The sequence below is a fragment of the Chiloscyllium plagiosum genome, chromosome 22, assembly GCF_004010195.1.
Source record: "Chiloscyllium plagiosum isolate BGI_BamShark_2017 chromosome 22, ASM401019v2, whole genome shotgun sequence".
Lineage (NCBI taxonomy): Eukaryota > Metazoa > Chordata > Chondrichthyes > Orectolobiformes > Hemiscylliidae > Chiloscyllium > Chiloscyllium plagiosum.
In genome coordinates, this window is record NC_057731.1 from 46,959,180 (window position 1) to 46,981,802 (window position 22,623).

At 40.8% G+C, this 22,623-nt stretch overlaps 1 protein-coding gene across 3 annotated transcripts in view; it reads right to left on the reverse strand.

Annotated features, from left to right (window-relative positions):
- The window catches only part of mms19 (MMS19 homolog, cytosolic iron-sulfur assembly component), a 66,645-nt gene that overhangs the window by 29,903 nt on the left and 14,119 nt on the right, over window positions 1-22,623 (reverse strand). For all 3 annotated transcript variants that reach the window (XM_043712978.1, XM_043712980.1, XM_043712981.1), the window contains 14 exons: window positions 20,640-20,725; window positions 19,494-19,568; window positions 18,107-18,176; window positions 13,574-13,702; window positions 12,147-12,208; window positions 10,234-10,320; window positions 8,506-8,580; window positions 7,625-7,702; window positions 6,746-6,884; window positions 5,777-5,931; window positions 3,757-3,835; window positions 2,016-2,141; window positions 1,766-1,847; window positions 371-468 (listed from right to left, as the gene is read on the reverse strand). In XM_043712978.1, the coding sequence (XP_043568913.1) occupies window positions 371-468; window positions 1,766-1,847; window positions 2,016-2,141; window positions 3,757-3,835; window positions 5,777-5,931; window positions 6,746-6,884; window positions 7,625-7,702; window positions 8,506-8,580; window positions 10,234-10,320; window positions 12,147-12,208; window positions 13,574-13,702; window positions 18,107-18,176; window positions 19,494-19,568; window positions 20,640-20,725 (1,341 nt within the window). The remainder of the gene's footprint in view (window positions 1-370; window positions 469-1,765; window positions 1,848-2,015; window positions 2,142-3,756; window positions 3,836-5,776; window positions 5,932-6,745; window positions 6,885-7,624; window positions 7,703-8,505; window positions 8,581-10,233; window positions 10,321-12,146; window positions 12,209-13,573; window positions 13,703-18,106; window positions 18,177-19,493; window positions 19,569-20,639; window positions 20,726-22,623) is intronic.

The following is a 22,623-nucleotide window of genomic DNA, read 5'->3' on the forward strand; positions in this document are numbered from 1 at the left end:
TAAACTGTGCCAAAACATGCAGGTCAATAACCAACAAGGATTTTCTTTTAAACACAGCAAGCTGTTGTGATGTGTAATGCGTTGCCTGAGAGAATGGTGGAAGCAGATTCAACAGTAACTTTCAAAAGGAAATTAGATATTTCAAAAATGAGACATTTACAGGGCTTTGTAAAAAAAACATGAGGGTGGGATTAAATGGATATCTCCTTCAAAGCTATAATGAGTTGAATGGCCTCCTTTGTGAAGTGTGATTTTGTAAGTCAACAATAAAGGAAGTGGTGGGTCCAAGGTCTTTTAGCATTCCAAGCGCTGTTACATCCGTGTGTAACAATCCATCCAGAGAAGAAACGAACACAGCAATGTGATATACCTGTATTTAAATCTTGCGTCAGTGCTGGAACCATCTTAGTGACGAAAGCAGAGGGCTGGATTGCAGAAATGATCGTGGAAGCTTCCAATGCTGCGGCACTAAGAAAGAAGGGTTTAAAAAAAAAAACAGCTTTTATTTATATTTAGCTCTTCTAACACAGTAAAAAAATCTCAAGGCTCTCCACAGAAATATAATCACACAGAATACTGACAATCAACAACATGATATTAGAACAGTTGCTTGATCAAAGATGCAAGCTTAAATAGGAGAGGGAAATGTGGAGAAATTGCAGAGTTTAGGGATCAGACAGCTGAAAGCACACTTGCTTATGGTAGGACATCGAAAGTGAAACTGCACAACTGGCCAGAGCTGGAGAAGTACAGAATCCTTGGGAGAACTGTACCGCTGAGGACAGTTACAGATGGAGCTTTAAGTATGGTGAAGAATTTATCATTTAAAGTGTACAATTGTTGGCGAGAATGGCATGCAGACGATCAGAAGTCTGAAAGGCCAGAGCACACCAGCAGGCAAAAGTTTAACCTTTGATCACAAGCTGGTGGCTCATGGCTCGTGGGGAAATGAGGGGGACACATTCCAAATTGAACTGAGGTCATCCATTTAAAATGTTCTATTGTTGGAGCAGTCAGTTCCTTGCAAGGAGGTCTGTAGAGAGCAGTCTCCTATTCTTCACCATACAGCAAATATTTTATCTGCCAGCCTACTATTCAACTACTGGAAGAGGACAGGAAATGGACAGAACATCAAAGCTCAAATTTGTCCTCAGCCAAGATTGACACCAATATCCTGCAGGGTAGACAGATGATGATTAGGAATAAGGTTCTGGATGTAGAACCCCACCTATTTTGTTCTCAAGCTCCAGGTTGCTGTGATCAACAGTAGAAGCCCGAAAGTATTACTGACTGATCAGCAGAGAATACCATAGAATACATACAATGTGGTATTTGGCCCAACAAGTCCACACCGACCCTCCGAAGAATACCCCACCCAGACCCATTCCTCTCTCCTATCACCCGGTATTTGCCAAGGCTAATGCCCTTAACCTACACATCCCTGCACACTATGGGCAATTTAGCATGGCCAATTTATGCAACCTGCACATCTGTGGACTGCAGTCTCAGAATCAAACCACTGATGCTCTTTATCTGGATGGCACCAAGGTGCATAGTTTTTTTTTATTTAAACTGATTAAGCCTTCTTATGTCAATCTTCCACCTGGCATCCCCCTCTTTTTCAGAGTTTTGGAATTACTTTTCGAATGACAAGGCCAGAGCACAAGGTTGGAATACTCCAGAAACGTTCTGCCATTCACAACCAGACAATGAACGCAGCAGAGCTTTCCTTGGAGTATCAAAAAGAGACATTTAAAATCCTCACCAAACTTGAGGATCAGCCTCCTGTAGGATCAGTCTGTTCAAGTGGTCTACACTCAACTCGATGTCGGAGGAAGACAGCAAATCTATAATAAGAGAGATCCATGAAGCCAGATACACAGCGAAATAAGAGTCGGTAAATAGAGGTGCTCACAGCAGCTCTGCACCAGTCAGCCACCCTGCCATTTAACTGAGTTCAGTTAGCAATCATAAAAAAAAAAATTACAGCTGAGCACGCGTGATGAGGAACTAACCTTGCTGTGATGCCAGAACTGCCAAAGTGCTAGTCCCCACCATTTGCAGTTGGACACTGGAATCAGTCAGTGCAGAGAATACCAGGATACAAAGCTGATCCTTAAAGGCACACAGGGGATTCTCATCTATAAGTGGGAGGGGCAGAAGAACAATTAAAAATCAAATCAATGTGCTCACTCCCCATTCACATTGCTCAGTTTCATTGTTCAATAGTTTGCATTTACCTAGCACCTTCATCTAATGAGTTTTGAGAAGATTTGTAGCTCAGGCTGAGGTTCTGGATGTAGGTTTGCTCGCTGAGCTGGAAGGTTCATTTTCAGACGTTCCATCACCATATTAGGTATCATCAGTGAGCCTCCGGATGAAGGCTTCATCCAGAGGCTCACTGCTGATTATACCTAGTATGGTGACAAAACATCTGAAAATGAACCTTCCAGCTCAGCGAGCAAACCTACATCCAGAACCTTCATCGAATTCACCAGAATGTCCCAAAAGTTTTATCAAACTTGTACACTCAGTCACATGAGGAGGTATTAAGATATATGGCCAAACACTTGATCAAAGCAGTAGTGAAACACTGAACTCCATTTAAAGTGTTGCAGGCACTTTGGGAGGAAATTCCAGAAATCAGTGCCCATGTAGCTGAAGACATGGCTCTCTATGGTGGAGTGATAATTTGAGAGAAGCATAGAGTCCTGAAAGGCTTATAGGACGAGAGCATAAAAACTAAGACAGATTTGACCACAAAGATTTGGAAAACATGGACAATAAATAGTATCCAAGCAGGTATTGACAAACAAAAATAACTCCTTTATTCATCAATGAACAAACCACAATTTACGCTTCCTTTTAATGAAATTAATTGTATCTCCTGCAATGACTCAGCAAAACTATTTCTTTCAGGAACAACTCAATTCCACTTTTTTATACTGATGCTGAAACATTGATACAAGCAGCAGAGTTTGCTCAATGATAATTAGTCACAAAGGACATGAACATTGCAGCCTATGGTGTAAAAAGGCATATCTATCAAATGTTATTGTATTATCAGTATTCTAGGAACAGTTCACATGGAAAAATCAAACACTTACATTCTTTAACTTACATGAGAGGTAACAAATGATAAAATATCAGAGTCCACAATTTGCTTTCAAAAATCTGTCACTGGGTGTTTTCGGTCTCCAGGGTGGAGTTACCTCTTGTGATACTGGGAGTGAGCACTCATTGAACAAACAAATATTACAAAAAAAAAGCAAGTGTTGGCCATGCAACCCAGGTCTTTGCAACATAGTCTGACATTTTCTGCACTCTGATCATTGTTGCATTCTCTTGTTAACTATCTTTTTTCCTGCAACATCAAAAGACCCAGGTCCATCCACACTTTCACTCACTGATGCGGTGACTGGACCCTCTCTCAAATTCAACAACAATGTGAAATGATCCCAAACAATTCACAGGAGTGTTACCAAAAAACAAAATTACAAAGAAGGCAATTGAAGAAATAGATTTTAGGCAGCATTTTATAGGAGACAACAGGGTAAGAAGTTGGACAGGTTTAAAGGAGGGAATTCCAGAACTTAAGACAAAGTTTCCAAATACAAAGCCATTACAACTGGGAGATGTGCAAGAGACAAGAATTCCCTTGATAACACCCTGGAACACCTCAGGGGGGTTGTCGTGCATCCCCACTTCCTCCATTCCCACTCCTTGAATATCTGATCAGCACAAAATCCAACCCACCTTCCTCATCTCGGTCCCACTTTTGGATTAGTTTAATGAAAATTTTCAAAATTCCCAAGATTGTCCAACGTTGGCTACTCTGCAAAAAAAGAACATTCCATCATTAGTTCAATTTGCAAGAATTGAATGCCAATACAAGTAAAGTGCCTCACAGTGTCCTTGTCAAGGGCGCCACACCAAATTAATTTTGGAGCACAGTGACAATCATGTAAGGAAACCTATCAATCTATAACAGCAAAATCCCACGAACAAACATGAAAGGCCAATTAACCAGTTTGTTAGTGGTGCTTTACGAAGAAATGTCAGCCAAGACACTCACTCTGCTCTTCTTTGCATAGTTCAGGTTGTTGTTTCAAATTTTCATACTTTGTCTGGAGTATTGTGTGTAGTTTTGGTCTCCTTACTCAAGAAACAATATACTTTCCAGAGTAGGAGTATAGTGACTGTTCACCAAACTGATTCCTGTGATGGAAGGACAGTCATACGGAGAGATAGATTGGGTTGACCGAGCCTGTGGCCACTGAAGTTTAGAAGTATGACAGGGCTGTCAATGAAACATATAAAGTGCTGACAGGGCTGGACAGACAGGATGAAGCATCTCTCGGGCATAAGCCCTTCTTCAGGAATTCAGGAAGAAGGGCTTAGGCCTGAAACGTCGATTCTCCTGCTCCTTTGGTGCTGCCTGACCTGCTGCGCTTTTCCAGGAACACATTTTTCAGCTCTGATCTCCAGCATCTGCAGTCCTCACTTTCTCCCAGACAGGATGAAGGGATGATGCTCACCCTAGGGGGAAGAGTGTCTACAACAAGGGGTCAAGATCTTAGGATACGAATTAAGAGCAGAGGTAGGTCATTCAGCCCATCAAGTCTGCTCTGCCATTCAGTGACAACACAGCTGATCTGATCATTCTCAACTCCACTTTCCTCCTTTTCCCCATAATCCTCGATTCCCTTATTAATTACAAGTCTTAGTCTTGAATATACTCAGTGAGCTAGTCTCAACACCCTCTGTGGTAAATAATTCCACAGTTTCACTATCCTCAGAGAAGAAATGCCTCCTCAGCTGTGTCTTAAATGTGCAATTCCTTATTCTGAGATTATGTCTTCTAGTCCTAGGCTCTCCCACCAGCCCTGTCAAATCCTCAAATAATCTTTTATGTTTCAATAAGGTTTCCTCTTATTCTTCTATATTCCAAGAAGTACAGGCCCAGTTGATTAACCTCTACTCCTAACACAGTTCTCCCATACCTGCTATTAACCTAGTGTACCTTTCCTGCACTGAAGGGTAGGCTATTTAGAAATGATAGGAGACATTCTTCACTCTGAGGATGGCAAGTCTGTATAATTCCCTACAACAGGTAGCTGTGGACGCCAAATTAGTGAATATATTCAAGAAAGAATCAGACAGATTCCTCAACATTGAAAATGACAAAGAGTATGGGGACAATGATGTTAAGATAGAGGATCGGCCATGATCAAACTGAATGACAGTGCATACTTGATGGGCTCAGTGGCCTATACATACCATTACTTTTGACCTTTCTATGTTTGAATGTCCAAACAGGACAACACTTCTGACAATATGCAAATTCTCTGTAGAAAGAGTTCAACTTTATATTGTGCATGAACCCTGAGTTTTGACAGGTTATTCAACTGGGCACAGCACCACAGCTTTGGTTGAGGCCATCTTCAAGTTAATGTTATTTCATTAGATACTGAGTGGAAGTGCAGTAATCAATTTGCAATATCACTGTGTGCATTGCAATATCCACAAACAGCAGCAGGATCAATGACTAACTAATCTGATATAATGGTGCTGGATGAAGGAGGAATGTTAGGTCAAACATGGAATCTTTATCAGTCAAACTAAGTGCACTGAGGATCCAAGTTCAACATCATCTCTGAAACACTTGAGTACTGCGCTGGAATATTGGCCCAGATTCTGCGCTCATGGTCCCAAATGAGGCCTCAACACATGGCATTGCTAATCCAAGGTGAGTTTCCATGTGCTCTTCCTTTACCTGTTTATGTTTATTGAATTGTTCCAGCAACAGAGGAAATATGCAGCTGTTGATCTTGGAGCATGCTCTGTACGAAGCACTCGCAGCTGCCTGGAGCAGCTTTGCACTTGGCCACACGAGTTTCATGTCTGGTTCACACAGATGATGCTTGCAATCTGAAGCAAGGAGGCAACAGTAAACGTTTCAGAGATGCTGTAGAGTCATAGAGTCATACAGCACAGTAACAAACCCTTCAGTCCCAGTTTCCCAAATTAAACTTATGCTACTTGCACAGCTGACATTGTGGGCAATGTCAAAATGGGCTGTTGTATAATCTGTAAGGAGGGACAACGGCAAGTGAATTTGGTTGAGATATCAGTTGATCTGCTGGTCCCACTTTGAAGTGAATACCATTATTCAAGAATGATAGAACAAATTTAATTATGTAATATGCCAGCTGTGAGGAAGAACATGTCCAAGACAAAAATAAAGAAGGAAGTTAATCAACAAAGAATAAAGAAATTTTTTTGACCGCACATGCAAAACATACAAAAGGAAAACATCCTGCAGTGAGCTGGTAAACAACACCACATTGAATACAAACAAATCTCAAATTTTTAAAAGCTTTTAAATGGCAACAATTTAATATATTGTCAGCGAGAAAAAATCTTCAAGGGATTTCCAGTAGTTTGTTCAACTTGAAAATGGTCAGCATGTGTGAATTGTCCAGTTTCTCCTCAGTACATCAAGATGTACTCTGCAACATAAGAACCTTGAGAACTGCTTGATGCTGAAATCAGATGATTAAAATGGAATGTGTTTGGCTCCCCAGCATTGAAATGTTTCTCTTTCAAGTACAAAACTGACAGTACATCTATCTGGAAAGGCCTGAAAACCTCAGGTTACTAATTTAGACAGGTAATGGTTTCTATACTTATTCATGGAGTGAGATCGATGCATTGGATACAAAGGGGTAGATTTCATCCATACCCTGTAGAACATTATTGAGGAATGCATCCAGACTATCCTCTGCATCCGAATCGATAACTGACTTGGACAGACTAGTTGATAGTGCCTGGAGAGCAGCAAGACCTTCAGCTTCAACCTTTTCACTTGCTGTCTGAAAGACCTAGAAAAATTTAAAGGGTATATGTAATGATCAAAATGGGCCTGACCAACTCCCACTCTGCCATAAATGAAACAGCACATGATCCATTTAACAAGTATCTGGCTTTATAACATATGTTGTGTCAAAGCAATGCTAGAAATTACTCAGGGTTTAGAGCCCACCACTCTCAGAGTGAAAGTGCTCCTTTCAAGCACCCGAGAGAGGAAACAGGCTAGGAATGTTCTCAATTCAGTTCTCAGCGGGCACTCAAAATGCAATTCATTCTCAGCTGTTTAGGCCATTCAGCCGAACTGGCTCTTTGTAGTGATCATGCTCCATGAGCCTCCTCCTACCCTCTTCATCTTACCCGACCAAACACAACCATCTGCTCCTTTTGCAGTCATGTCTATTTCACTTCTCTTAAATGCAGCAATGCTATTTGCCTTAGCTGCATCTTGTAACTGAACTTACATATTCTCATCACTATCTGGGTATTTAATCCCAAATCCCCACCTGCATCACTCATGCCTGTCTAATATTTATAACCAATAGTTTTGGACTCCCCTTCAAGATGAAATATGTTCTGTACACCCAATCCACACCCTTACCACTCTACTGGGGGGGTTGGTATCTTGAATCACACATTTAAACTATAGTGGGTTTGAATCCTTATCCTTTAAGAAGGATTAGTACGGCAAACTGAATCAGGGTTAACACTCTAGAAGGTAGATATTGCACAGTCTATATATTCTTGTGCTTACCTCTCTGCGTATAGAGTGCCAAAGAGCTGGTAGGAATTCTTTCAACTCCTTCTTCCTATAATCTCTGCAGCATGTTGTCTATGAGGGACAAGAAAGCAGGGAAAGTTATCTTCTTTTATTGATTCTCAGGGTCTCACAGGCGACACCACACATATATTGCTAATTGTCATGAAGGTGGTGGTGATGCATTGTCTTCCTTGAACTTCTGCAGTCCATGTCGCTCCACAGTGCTATTTGTTTCAGGATTCTGACTCAGCCATGAAAGAACAGCTAATAGATAGTCAAGTTGAGACCGTGGTGTTGGAAAAGCACAGCAGGTCAGGCAGCATCCAAGGAGCAGGCAAATTGACGTTTTAGGCAAAAGCCCTTCATCAGGAAGCATTCTTGATGATGCTGACAAGCACAGTACAAAGATGTTGTGTTTTTATTTCATATCTATATCCCTTTTTTTCAACATTTTCATTTTTTAAATCAATATTGCACTTCACTACAATAGCAGCACAAGTTTTAGTTGGCCACTTGCAACCTATTGATTTAAGAGTAGCACTTAATATACATATGTGCCATTTGAGGCCCATCTCCCTTTCTCTTCCCTCAATGGAACAGTAAATGTAGTGAAATAGGAAGCAAGGTCAGATCAGCAGCTACAAGAAAATGAAAAGGGTTTTGTCAAATGGCACACCTACATGTTTTGACAGAATGATTGGTCTCAGCTATCCATTCACCATTACCCATGTAGCTGCAATAATCTGGATTTTCCTGTTCAGGTGAGTGATCTTAAAAAGGGATAAGCCAGATTTACTAAAGGACATCACAGCCCAAACCCAGAGTCCTTGATCACCAACACCACAGAGAATTTCGAACAGGAACACCTCACCTACCAGAGTCCGAAGGGAATCCACTTTGGCACTCTGAATATCCGAATCCAGTTTCTCAATCAGGAGTGGCATTAGGAACTAAGAACACAAGGAACATTTTTGTCAAATTAATACAATTCTGAGAAAAGATGCAAAACTAAATTAAGACAAGCCTTCACTTCCCCATCATCTAACAACCACTAACACTCAATATCAAATGTCACAAAAGAAAAAGAGCCTGTTTCTGTCATATTTCTACAACTGTCATCAAAGGATGAGACACAGACCAGGTGGGAAATATAAAGAGAACAAAATGATACAGGCCGACAGGAACTTTCTGGTTGAAACTGTTTGTAGCAGTACTACTAATGAACACATTGAAGTTTGTTCACACTTCCTTAAGAATCTGATTAATCTCTACATAAAAGTTGGAAGGTTGAAACATCACTAACAATTTGACAGGAATAAGCATGCCTGTTTTATTACAGGCATAAGTAATCGTGATCATAAGTAAACTCTTAATGTATGTGGGGGGGGGCGGGGGTGAAGACTTGTAGGTGATAAAGGTCTATCCCTGCATTGTATCGACTGCACGTTTTTGCCACATCAACCTCAAGTATATAACCCCAAGGCACAGGATGAGATATGATACCTATGCCATACTACTCACTAGTGTTATCTGCACCAATCTACTGCCAACTCTATATCTGAGCCCTTTCTGACTAACCAACCATTATCATACTGGCATAGACTTGTTGGGCCAAATAATCCATTTCTCAACTGTAAATGCTACTTAGTAATGATAGAAGAATGTGTCTTGGAATCAGGAAATATTTTGGTCTGTTTTTGCCAATCCTCCCTGCTGGGGGCATCATCTCCTTGAAGGCATACAGTACTATAGGTAATCACCAACAGTTCAAAGTTACCATGCTTCAGGGACAAATCCTGAATCACAAGCTAGTGGGCAGCACGATGGCACAATGGTTAGCACTGCTGTCTCACAGTGGCAGAGACCCAGGTTCAATTCCCGCCTCAGACGACTGACTGTGTGGAGTTTGCACATTCTCCCAATGTCTGCATCGGTTTCCTCCCACAGTGCAAAGATGTGCAGGTCAGGTGAATCGGCCATGCTAAATTGCCCGTAGTGTTAGGTGAAGGGGTAATGTAGGGGTATGGGTAGGTTGTGCTTCGGCGGGTCTGTGTGGACTTGTTGGGCCGAAGGGCCTATTTCCACACTAAGTAATCTAATCTATATTGACTGAAGTATCAGTGTCAGGTCTGACACTGCCCTCAGACTAACTTAGAACAAGAGACACCAAAAACAAGGACAGTTAAGGTGAGATTTAATTTGGGTGTTCAAACTTCTGGGGAATAAATAAGACTACAACAATTGTTTAGAAGAATCAGAAGGAGATTCATTTATTTAACAAATCTATGATGATGTGTTGCCTGAAAGGGCAGTGGAAGTGGTACAAGAGTAACATGAAAAAGGGAATTCGATAAATACTTGAAGAAGCAAAAGAATTGTGAGGCTACGATGAGAAAGTAGGGTGAGAGGGAGCAATTGGTTCTCTTTCCAAGAGCCGGTACAGGCACACTGTGTCAAAAGGCTTCCCTTCAGTCTTATACAATTCTAAAAAGTCACAGGAAAGTCTGAATTGATAGTTTGTTGGTTGTATTGGTGCTGGTGCCTATCACCACACCCCAGTAGAAATGCTAAAGCATTCTGACAGACTAGATTACTGATAATACCTCTGCAAACCGGGGTGTGGCAGTAAGTACAGATCGCAGGCTCAACACTAACTCCTCTTGAGATATCCCATGTGGGTCATTTGGAGGCTGCAAATAAAAGCAGAATGAAGTCAGATTCTAATAATAACATGCACTCAACACAATCCATTCATTCAAACGAGAAGGATTTCTGTAAAAGGATTCCTTGCTCTCCAGTTACTTTATTGCATGAGAGTTCCAAGGTTCCAATTTAAAGGGATCATTAGCACTTCAGCACATCATTCAATGCCATTCATTTATTTTCCTCCACCGTTACAATTCTTTCCATTTTGTAAAATGTACATGATTCCTCCAACACTTGCTTTCTGCAAACATTAAAAAAAAGTTAAAGCATTCCCTGTAACCTCACAATGTTGAAATGTGACTGATCTCAAGATCTCCTTCTTCACTGCATTCCCCGTCAAATACCAGACTAATGCCATTTACAAGCTCGCTGACGACACCACCATAGTCGGTCGAATCTCAGATGGTGATGAAACAGCCTACAGATAGGAGGTGGAAGACCTGGAAAAATAGTGCACTGAGAACACTAGCTCTCAATGCCGGCAAAACCAATGAACTCATTATTGACTTTCGGCGGGATGTTACCCATGCCCCCTACACATTAACAGCACAGAGGTGGAATGAGTGGAGAGTGTCAAACTTCTGGGAGTGGTCATCCACAACAAGCTTTCTTGGACTCTTCATGTGGATGCACTGGTTACAAAGGGTCAACAATGTCTCTCCTTCCTCAGACAGCTGAGGAAATGTGGCATGACAGCTAATACCCTTGCCAATTTTTATAGGTGCGCCATCGAGAGCATTTTGTCTGGATGTATCACTACCTGGTATAGCAACTGTACCATTCAAGATTGGAGACAGTTACAGAGAAAGTGGTGAATTCGGCCCAGACAATCACAAAGGCCAACCTCCTATCTATAGAATCCATCTACCAGACCCGCTGTCAAGGAAAGGTCGCCAGAATTCTTAAAGATCTACCCCACCTTGGCAATGTTTTTCTACAACCTCTATCATCAGACAAAAGGTATCGAAGCCTGAACATACGCACCAGCTGGTTCCGTAACATTTTTTACCCTACTGTTGTTAGAATACTGAATGGACTCACAAACTCTAAACATTCGCCTGTATCCGTGTTTTTGTTTTTGCCGCTATTTACCTATTACTTACTATCTATGCTACTTAACTCTGTGATCTGCCTGTATTATTCGTAAGGCAAAGCTTTTCACTGTGCCTCGGTACACGTGACAATAAATTCAATTCAATTCAATTCTTTTCCAGGGTCTGAAGACTCAAACGCCTCACCTTCTCTTCTTTCAAAAACTGCTAAGACTTTATCTCCCACATACACAAAACGTTACTGGAAATGGAGGCAAAAATCAGAAACCCACCCCTCAGATCAATCAAGGGTCAAGCATCAGCACTATACCACTGATCACTTGCATTGATCATCTTCAGAGGGTCAGTGCAGATTCAGATGGGCTGAATGGCCTCTATCTGCACTGTAGGGATTCTATGATTCACCCAGCCTGAAGGATCTTGAGAAGGCAGATGTGGAGAGGGTTATTCCTCTTATGGGGGAGTCCAGAACTAGGGATCACCATTTAAAAATAAAGCACATCCTTTTGAAAGAGATAATGCAATTTCCCCCTCACAACTACCTTAATTCATAAGCTTGTGGAAGCAGAGTATTTGAATATCTTTAAGTCAGGAAGAAAGAGTGAAAGGTTTTCAAAAGCAGATGGAATTGTGGATTTGAGATCACATTTATATCAACCATAATCTTATTCATGCCAGAACTTCTGCTCCTTGTTCATAGATGCATAAACTGGTATACTTAAAACACAAACTCAATCTTCTCATCAAGAGTGACTTACCGGTGTAAAATCAATGGGAAAATAGCATGAAGTGATCTCAAAGAACTCTTCCACAAAGTTCCCTATAAACAAAGAAAGAAATCAATAGCTAAGCAGAAGGCAAAATAAATTGAATAGTATCTAAACAGAACACATTCTTTTATATCTTAATTCAATTCAGTAGAAACTAAGCAGGTTCTGCTTATTAAACCAAGATTTATTTGCACTAAGGATTAAAAATATATACATAACAGTTCCAATTTTCACTCTGTTTCTTTGCTGAGTGCGCCAATTTAAGGTGGGGTCCTTTTTCCGTGCACCAAAAGTCTCTGTATCAAATCAAGACATAAGCCATGAATTAATGGCTTGCACTTTCTCCAGAGTCAGCAGGCTGTTGTTTTAAGGTCTCCTTTAGGACATGAGTGCATTATCTTAATAAACACTGATGTAGTACAGGCATATTGATATTCCATTTACCCTCACAGGTGGATCACAAAAATTCCAAGGAACCACTCCAAGAACAGAAAGGGTCTTCCTGAATATCCTGGAACATATATCCATGAACTAACACCATCAAGATATCATTTTCACATCATTATATCATTATCACATCACTTCCTGTACTATAGAAAATGAGGTAGTCAAATTGGACAATTGTGATTACAATTCCAAAGTACTTAGTGACAGACACTTGTCCTAAATGCAACAGCAAAATAAATGCTTGGTTTCCCTTATTGTGTTTAACCAAAATTACTTGGTAACTGTACAAAGTAAAGTCGTCACAGTCCCCAGATGACTATACAGCTGCTTTCTCAGAGTGACGACTAGCATGAACATCTTTCGCAAATGTAGACAATAAATGTCAGCAGACTGTTCAATCACAGTGCAATATTTTGAAAAGTCTGATCAAGTTTTCATCTCAAGTCGACACAAGCAGATTTCGAGATTTTTTTTGGGAGAGTGTGGTTTACCAATTCAGGATATTTGGTTGGAGATGGGAGAGAAAACACATGCACATAGGAAGAACCTTATAACTGTAGTGTCGTGGGTGCAGAAGAAGGAGGTAAGACGTGGAACTATATCTGTGTGACAGCCTAACAAAAATAAAATTCAAGCTCCCACACAGCACCTTTGCTGGGTTGCTGGAAACTGAACCAACTCATACACTAAAAATAAACTCATGCGCTCTGACAGGATGTCAGCAAGTTAGCAGTGAGACAGAATGATGGGTGTATATATGTTTGTAGTACACCCAATTGAGAAGTGAAAATAGAATTAATGTTATTTTACTGCTATTACATGGGGTTGTTAGCAGGGTGACAGATCTCAGATGATTTAATTAACAGTATCACACATGAAACACATTTAGGTGTAATTTGTCCAATAGGTTATGTTCCTAGCTCAGTCTCAGGACTATAAAATTGCAGACTCTGGCAGAAAATACATACCAAGTTCATAATTGTTGATGATGATGTCCCTGGAGATTTGAAAAGCCATTAATAAATTCCGTGGGTCCTTCTCTCCATCCATTGCTTGAATAAAACCAAATGTGAAGTCTGCTGCCAAACTCTTCAGTTCTGAGAAGGATGAAAACAAGCTTATTCTGTGCTAAATTCCACAATAACCACAGCAATATGGTTGACTCTTAACCTCTCTCAGGACATTTAGGATAGGCAATAAATGCTGGCCTTGCCTGTGACACTCCGTGAAGAATATAAAAAAAAACTTTGTTCATTATCTCACTCAGAGTAGGTCGGGGGTGGGGGGGGGGAAGAAAAGTCTCACTGATTTTGTAGAGTAATAAAGATCATGGCTGATTAATATTAATAGGACAGTATAAAGGAAACATCCCTTTTTATTTATCTCTTGTCATAACATCAGATTATCCAATCATTATTATTAAATGTGAGGGTGTGCCGAAAGCAAATTGCATCTTCCATACATACAACAGTTATGAATGAAATTGAACTGAACTAACCATATAGTCATACTCTTGGAATCATACCTTACACAAAAGTCCCAAATGACACTGTCACAATGCCTGTAAAGGCTCTGTACCACCAGCAGGACAGACCCAATTGAAGTGGTAGCACAGTCGTACACAGGAGAGGGCTGCTCTATATTCACTCTGGACCCCATGAAGTTGCATGGCACTAGGTCAAACATAGACAAGGAAACCTGCTGTATGGAGAGTGTCAAGGGGTACAGATGGTACTTGGGTGCAGAATGGGGGACTTCAAAATCTACGACCAAGAGTGTCTCAACAACACGACGACTGACTGAGCTGGTCATATCCTAAAGGACATTAGAGACCGAGCAGCTCGGGTATATAATTCTTTGAAGTTTGCATCTCAAGGAGGAGTTGGAACATTATGTTGAAGTTGTACAGGACATTGATGAGCCTCCCCTGGAGTACACTGTCCAGTTCTGGTTTCTATCATAGGGAGGATATTATTAAACTGGACAGGGTTCAGAAGAGATTCACCAGATTGTTGCTGGGAATGGAGGGTGTGAGTTATAAGGAGAAACTGGAACTTTTTCCACTGGATTGATTGGACGAAAGGGTCTGTTTCTGTGCTGTATGGCTTTATGACGAAACTGCAAAACTGGTTCTGTGGCAATGTGGGAATCAACAAGAGGGAAAAGTATAAATTACCTCATCCTCACCCCCAATGTGTCTGTTGCAGATGCAGGTGAAAGTATTGGTAAGAGTGACCACCACACAATCACTGTAGAGAGCAAGTCCTGTCTTCATACTGGAATTACTCTCGGTCATGTTGTGTGGAACTATCACTGTGCTAAATGGCATAGACTTTGAAGCAATGTAGAAACTCAAGGCTGGACATCCACCATGCACTGTGGCCCATCAGCAGTAACCAAATTGTACTCCAGCACAACTGCAATTTCCTGGCCCAACATAACCCCACTCTGCCATGACCATCAAGTTAGAGGATCAACTCTGTTTCAATGGAAAGTGCAGGAGGGTAAGTATCAGGTATACTTGAAGCTAAGGTGTCAACCAGGCAAAGCTACAAAACAGGATAGCAGCAAGTGAAGAAACAGAACAAATTATTCCACAAATAACAGATTATATCTAAGTTCTGCAGTGCTCCAGCATCTAGCCATGAATGGTGGTGGACAATTAAATTGGAAGAGGGTCTACAAAAATCCCTATCATCAATAATGGGTAGGCCCAGCACATACTAACAGATTCAAGAACAGCTTCTTCCACGCTGTTATTAAGACTTATGAATGGACCTCTCATGTTATTAGAATTGAACTTCCTCTGCACTTTCACAGTAGCTGTAACACTATATTCTGCATTCTGTTCTACTACCCTGATGTACTTATATAAGGTAAGATTTGACTTGTTAGCATGTAAAACAATATTTTTCACTGTATCTCAGTACATACGACAATAATAAATCAAACTGAAACATTCTCAACAGTCATCAGCCAGAAATGTCAACCTTCCTCCTGTTTGCTCCGGATGCTCCGGTTTCCTCCCACACTCCAAAAATGTGCAGGTTAGGTGAATTGGCCACGCTAAATTGCCTGTAGTGTTAGGTGCAGGGGTAAATGTAGGGGAATGGGTCTGGGTGGGTGTGCTTCGGCGGGTCGGTGTGGACTTGTTGGGCCGAAGGGCCTGTTTCCACACTGTAAGTAATCTAATCTAATCTTCTCCAGAGGTCCTAGTATCTTAGATACCACTCCACGTAAAAGAAACGGTTGGAGGCACTAGATACTGCAAGGACTGTGGAATAAAATAAAGCAAAGAACTGCAAATGCTGAAACAAAAACAAAAATGGCTAGAGAACCTCAACAGGAATTAAGAGTCATCGGACTTGAAACGTTAACTGTTTTCTCTGTGTGGATGGTGTCAGACCTGCTGAGGTTCTCCAAGAGTTTCTGTTATTGTTGCAAAGACAGTATTGTAGAATATAATGAAAATGTATTGTCCAGAACTTGCCACAGTCCCAGTAGAGCTACAAAACTGGTATTTATATGACAATTTGGAAAATTGCCAAATATGTCCCATACACCAAAAGCAGGACAAATCCAACCTGGCCAATTACTAGCCCATCAATTTGATCTTCATCATCAGAAAAGGAAGATATTATCAACTGTGCTATCAAACCGCACTTGCTAAACAACAACCTTCTCAATGGCTCTAGTGAAAACCAAACTGCAAGTCACTCAGTCCCTGATCTCACTACAACCTTGGTTCAAACATGGACAAAAGAAGGTGAGGTGAGGTGAGAATAACTGCTCTGGAGTGACTGCGGTATTAAGGTTTTCGAGCAAAACTGGATACTATGGGAATCATGAGAAAACTCTGCGCTGGTTGGAGTCATACTTGGCGCAAAGAAAAGTGGTCGGAGATCAGTCATCTCAGTTCCAGGACATTTCTGCAGGAATTCCTCAGAATTCATGCCCTTGGCCCAACCACCTTCAGCTGCTTCATCAATGACCTTCCCTCCATCATAAGGTCAGAAATGTGGATGTCTGCAGATAATAAGACAATTTTCAGCAAAATTTATAACGCCTCAGATGCTAAAGCAGCCCATGTGCAAATGCAGCAACACGAGGATAATATCCAGGCTTGGGCTGACAAGTGTTAAGTAACACTCAAGCCAGACAATGACCATATCCAATAAGAGCTGAAAATGTGTTGCTGGAAAAGTGCAGCAGGTCAGGCAGCATCCAAGGAACAGGAGAATCGACGTTTCGGGCATAAGTCCTTCTTCAGGAAGGGCATAAGCCCTTCTTCGGGCTTATGCCCGAAACGTCGATTCTCCTGTTCCTTGGATGCTGCCTGACCTGCTGCGCTTTTCCAGCAACACATTTTCAGCTCTGATCTCCAGCATCTGCAGCCCTCACTTTCTCTCATATCCAGTAAGAGACAATCTAACCACCATCACTGAATCCCCCACCATAAACATCCTGGGAATTACCAATGACCAGAAACTGAACTGGACTAGTCACACAAATACTGTGGCTGCAAGGTCAGATCAGACTCAGAATTCTGCAGTGTGTAACTGACTCAAAGCTTGCCCACCATCAACAAAGCACAAGTCAGGAGTGTGATGAACCTTCTACACTTGCCTGGATGAGTGCAGCTTCAAGAACACTCAGGAAGCTTGATAACATTCAGGACAAAGTGGGCAACTGATCGACACCACATTCACAAGCGTTCAATCTCTCCACCAAAGACATACAGCAGCAGCAGTTAAAAGGTGCACTGCAAAAGTTCTCCAAGGATTCTCAGACAGCACCTGCCACACCCAAGAATTGTTAGGACCATGGTAACAGACAGATAAGAACACTACTACTTGCGAGTTGTTCTCCAAGCCACTGACTTGGAAATGTATTCTGTCATTTGCTGAGTCATAATTTTGAACTCCTTTTAAAAGCACAGGGATGGTAACTATCAAATAGACTACAACATTTCAAGATGGTGGCTTTCATCACCTTATCAAGGGCATTAGGGTTAGGCAATCAGTGTTGGTCCAGCCAGTGAGGCCCAAAATCTCCTGAATGAATAAAGACAAAAGGGCATTTAGGTGGGGATGAGTTAGGATTTGTCAGAACAATCTTAAGGGGTTGAATGTTCCCAACCACTTCCTATTTGATGGATTTCCATCAGAAATTACGAAGCAAAAAATTTGAAATGTTTTGCAATAACACTTGGTTTGATCAAGGGTGGAGGACAATCACACTTTTCACTTAAGTGTACTTTAATGCCTCCCTTTATCCATTTCCAATGTATGACAGTGATAAACAGAAACTCGCTTTAATGTAGCCACATTACCTACAGCATATGGACAGCAGCAGTTCAAGAAGGTAGCTCAGCACCATCTTCTCAAGGACAAGGGTTGAGCAATAAATGCTGGCCAGTCAATGATGCCCTCGTTCCACATGTGAATAAAAAAGTGGAAGTGAGATGTGCAAAGAGAATAGAACAAAACAATGAAATATACCTTGCTCTCTGGTATCCATTAAATTTGAGATGATGGTGTACACAGAATGCCGATCAGATTGCATCAGGGACTAAAGAAAAGAAAAGACATTAAAAGAAACACACAAAATACCTTCACACCTCACGAGGCTACAGTACTTACAAATCACATAGTATATTGCCAAAATGTCCCAAGGTGCTCAGTAAGACCACTATCAATTAAAACATTTTGAGCAGTTCGGACATCGATCCAGAGAAGGAGAAATCAAAAAAAGATGAAGGTTTATCAAAGTCAGGGGTTTATGGGAAAGAAAAGGAGGTAGAGAGGATTAGGGTAGGAATCATAGATCTTAGGGGCTAGATAGCTAAAATCTATCATTGGATTCAGTCTCAGGCCATCATCCATCTATGTACCACTCCCTCTCAGTCTCCTTAATCAGGAACAATGACCAGAACCCAAGATAAACAAAGCAAGGGAGCATATAAAGAATGCAAGAGTACTGAGAAGGGTAGAAAAGTGACAGACATTGGAAGGCGTGTCCACAGGAGTGTCCTTCCAATGGCAGGACAGTGACATAAGGTGGTAAAGAAGGCATACGGAATGCTTCCCCTCATTGGGAGAGGTGCTGACAATGACAGCAGGGATGTAATGCTGGAACTATACAAGTCACTGGTTAGACCAAAAATGAAAATTTGTATATGGTTCCGGTCACATCACAGAAAGGACATGATGACTCTACGTTGTTCAGAGGAGACTTACAAGAATGCTGCCAGGATTTGAAAATTGCAGGTATGAGCAAAAATTGCAAAGCCTAGGGATGCTTTCCTTCGAAGAGAGGAGGCTGAAGGATGCCTTAATCAATCAAGGAATATAAAATAATGATGGATTTGTTGAGTGGACAGAGAAGACCAATTTTTCCTAGCAGAAAATCACCAGTGGGCACAAACATAATGTACAAGAACAGAAATTTCTGGAGAAACTCAACAAGTCTGGCAGCATCTGTGGAGACAAAGCAGAGCCAACATTTTGAGTCCAGAGTTAACATTTTGGCCCTTCTTCGGAAGTCTATAATGGATTTAAGGTGATTGGGAGAAGGGTTAAAGAGACAAGGAGAAGAACATTTTCCACAGAGGGGAGTGGGTGACTGGAATCCACAACTCTATTTGGTGATCGAGATAGAAACCCTCAACTCATTTAAAAGGAATGAACCGCTGTAAATAACAAAGCTGTGGACCAAGTGCTAATAAGCTGCTCTAATGGGTAGCTGGTTTATTTAGTCGGCACAAACACAGTTGGCTGAATGGCCTTTTTCTGTGCTTAAACTTTTCTATGATTCTAAAACACTGAACTGGGTTTTCTCTTGTCAGTAGTGTTCCACAGGACTTTGATGTTTATCACATTAACTCACCTGGACATGTACCTCCTGGAACAGTGCCTTCAACATTGTTACAGCCAACCCTTCTGGCAGAACAGAGCTCATACTCTAAAGGCAACAGATAAAGCAACAATAGTTAAGCCAGAAAGAATGGATTGATGACAGCTGACAGCATACACAGCTCTGCTTAGTTGCTTTCCAACACAGCACAAAATTACATTAAATTATTTTTAATATAAAAAAAATTGGAAAATAATTAGGCTTCCACCAACAGAACTCTAACAGAGTAGTCAAATTCAGTGTCCACACATACTGCGTGACTTGCTTCCTGCATTTTCTGCTTTCATTTCGGACTTCCAGTTTTCATACTATTTTACATTGGTACTACAGTAGTTCAATTTTCTTCTGCCCTTTCTTCATATCCCTCACACACTTATTTCCAATAAATTATTTCTCTCTTTTAAATATTTTAATTCAATCTATGGCATTCTAGGGCAATGTGCTCTCTCAGCTCTACGTGCAAAGGAATGTCTCCCTGTATTTAGACTCAACTAGTTCTGTTTGAAATTTTAAGCCTTTGTTTGGAGTTTCCCCTTTAAATAGAGCAATGTCCTTTTAGCAAGCAGGTGAAGATAACAGAACACAAAATGCCCAATATCTTGTACAACAGTAATATGACCTACTTTTGATATATACATTTTCTTGGCTCATACTGCAAACCTTGTCATATTAAATGCAGCTAGGTGAACAAGGGAACTTGCATATACACAAGACTTAGAACTTTTAGAAGGTGCTAAAGGTTTTTAATTATCTTCAAGTGTAGTCACTGATGGTATGTTGGAAATTTTTTAACTTGGTTTTTAAACTTGGTGCTAGCAGTTCGATCAAAAGATTACTTTCCTGATCAGAAAGCTGAACCACAATTACAGTTGCAATTAACTGTTTCCCCTCTGTGCTCTGAGCAGTGTCAATCACACTCACTTTGACACTGCAAGTTATTCAACACTGCAGCAGGAGTTTTCTGAGATATGGCTGAAGCAAGCTGTTGGAAGAGAGTCAGAGATCTCTAAGCTGCTATTAACTTGTGTTGGAAGTTTGATACTGACATGTATTGACAAGAATATTCCAACATTTACAATTCACTTTAACAAAATATATAAAAACAATAAACATTCTCACCAAGGCTTTCAACCCTTGCAAGACATAAGGTGTGATAATGTAATGATCCTTCAGTCGATCTATATAGAAGATAGCCAGTGCCTCCACTGGAAAAAAAGAAAAGAACTAAAATTTATATGGTGCTTTTTATAACTATCAGACATCTCAAAGTTTCACAGCCCACGAACTGCTTTTTAAAGAGAGTCACTGCTGTATTGTAGGAAAACTGGCAGCAATTTTCACAAAGCAAATTCTCACCAACTATTGAAAATGACCATATCATTTTCTCATGATATTGGTAGAGAAAAGAATATTGGCCGAAACATCAGGGAAAATTGCCCCATTCTTGGAAATAGTGCCATAGGATTTTTATGTTCATCCAAGCAGGTAGATGTGGCCTCAGCTTAATTTCTCATCTGAAAGATGGCATCTATTACAGTCTTGCACTACGAATGCCACTATAGATTTTTCTTCTTAAGTAGTTTGATGGAGCTTGAACCTGAACTCTTGTGATGCAGAGGTGACATCACATTCCATTGAGATATGGAAAGAAATAACGTTACTTTAAAGTCTTGGCTTTCTTTCTCTCAGGGTGGGAGGTGCGCAGAGGAGGAGGAGAGAGTTCAACAGATAGACAAAGACAGGGAAGGAGACAGAAAAGAATTAAAGGAATCTTTTGCATGGTGGACTGGGTCACTAGGTGTGAGTTGTGCTGACTAACTTGTACAGTTTGTGAGAATGGAGTAATGGTCAAGGTATGGGAGCTCAGTTGGGGTGGCTTGGATCCCTAGCAGATGCATTTGTTAACATTTCTGTATAAGATGCAGCCTTCATTGATTGAGTTTCATTTGACAATCCACCTTTTGCTTGGTAACGTTCACCTTAAAACAAGAAAGGAAGACTATGATGACTCTATGTTGCTCAGAGGAGACTTATAAGAATGTTGCCAGGGTTTGAAATTGCAGGTAGGAACTAAAATTGAAAAGACTACGGAAACCTCCCTAAGAACTGAGGAAACTGAAGGAAGACTTAATCAAGGAGTATAAAATAATGACGGGTTTGGTGAGTAGACAGAGAAGACCCATTTTTCCCAGCAGAAAGGTCAATCATCAGAGGGCACAGACCATGTGTAGAGACTAATACTGTTGGTCACTGTTAGCAAAAATCAGATACTGGGAAGGTTTTACCCAGGACGAGTCATGGAAAAATCCTGGATAATTGGTGATCCTGACCTAAAATTGTAATAACTTTCAATTAAAATTTGTTCTCGTCACATCAACAATTCAGATTGCCAGAAGTTGCACAACGGAGTGATTTGTACTTCAGAGGATATTTACAGTGAACGATGCAACATAAGAAATAGTTATGTGAAGACTGAGCAAAAGTGAAACAGCTCACATTTTCACAACTATGTGGCAGCATTAATGGTCAAGGACGAACAATCTAGAAAAGTGATTACATTAGAAGTCAGCCTCTCTTCTAATGTGCCTCTTTCCCCACATGATCACTGACCAATCCCTCTTCCAACCTAGTTGGTGGTGTCTGTGAAGCAGAGTCTCTATCATGGCCCTACCTACATACCTAGAACAAAATTAAAAATCACACAACACCAGGTTATAGTCCAACAGGTTTAATTGGAAGCACACTAGCTTCCAATGAAACCTGTTGGACTGTAACCTGGTGTTGTGTGATTTTTAACTTTGTACATCCCAGTCCAACACCAGCATCTCCAAATCATACCTAAAACAATGATGGATTGATTGTAAATCCAAAAAGTAAACAGCAGTACAGGTTGTTCTGCTTTAACATGCATTTCATTAACTCAAATTCGCTATAATGAGATTGGCGAACTGGGGACACTCTTTTAAAGCGCAAACTTTTAAAACGTGTTATTGTAATGCGATTACAGTGCCATTACTTTAAGTGCAGTTTCTAAAGCGTGATGTTTCTGTAACACGTGGTTGCACAAGAATGCAATCATCGCGTTATCGAACTACCTGTATAT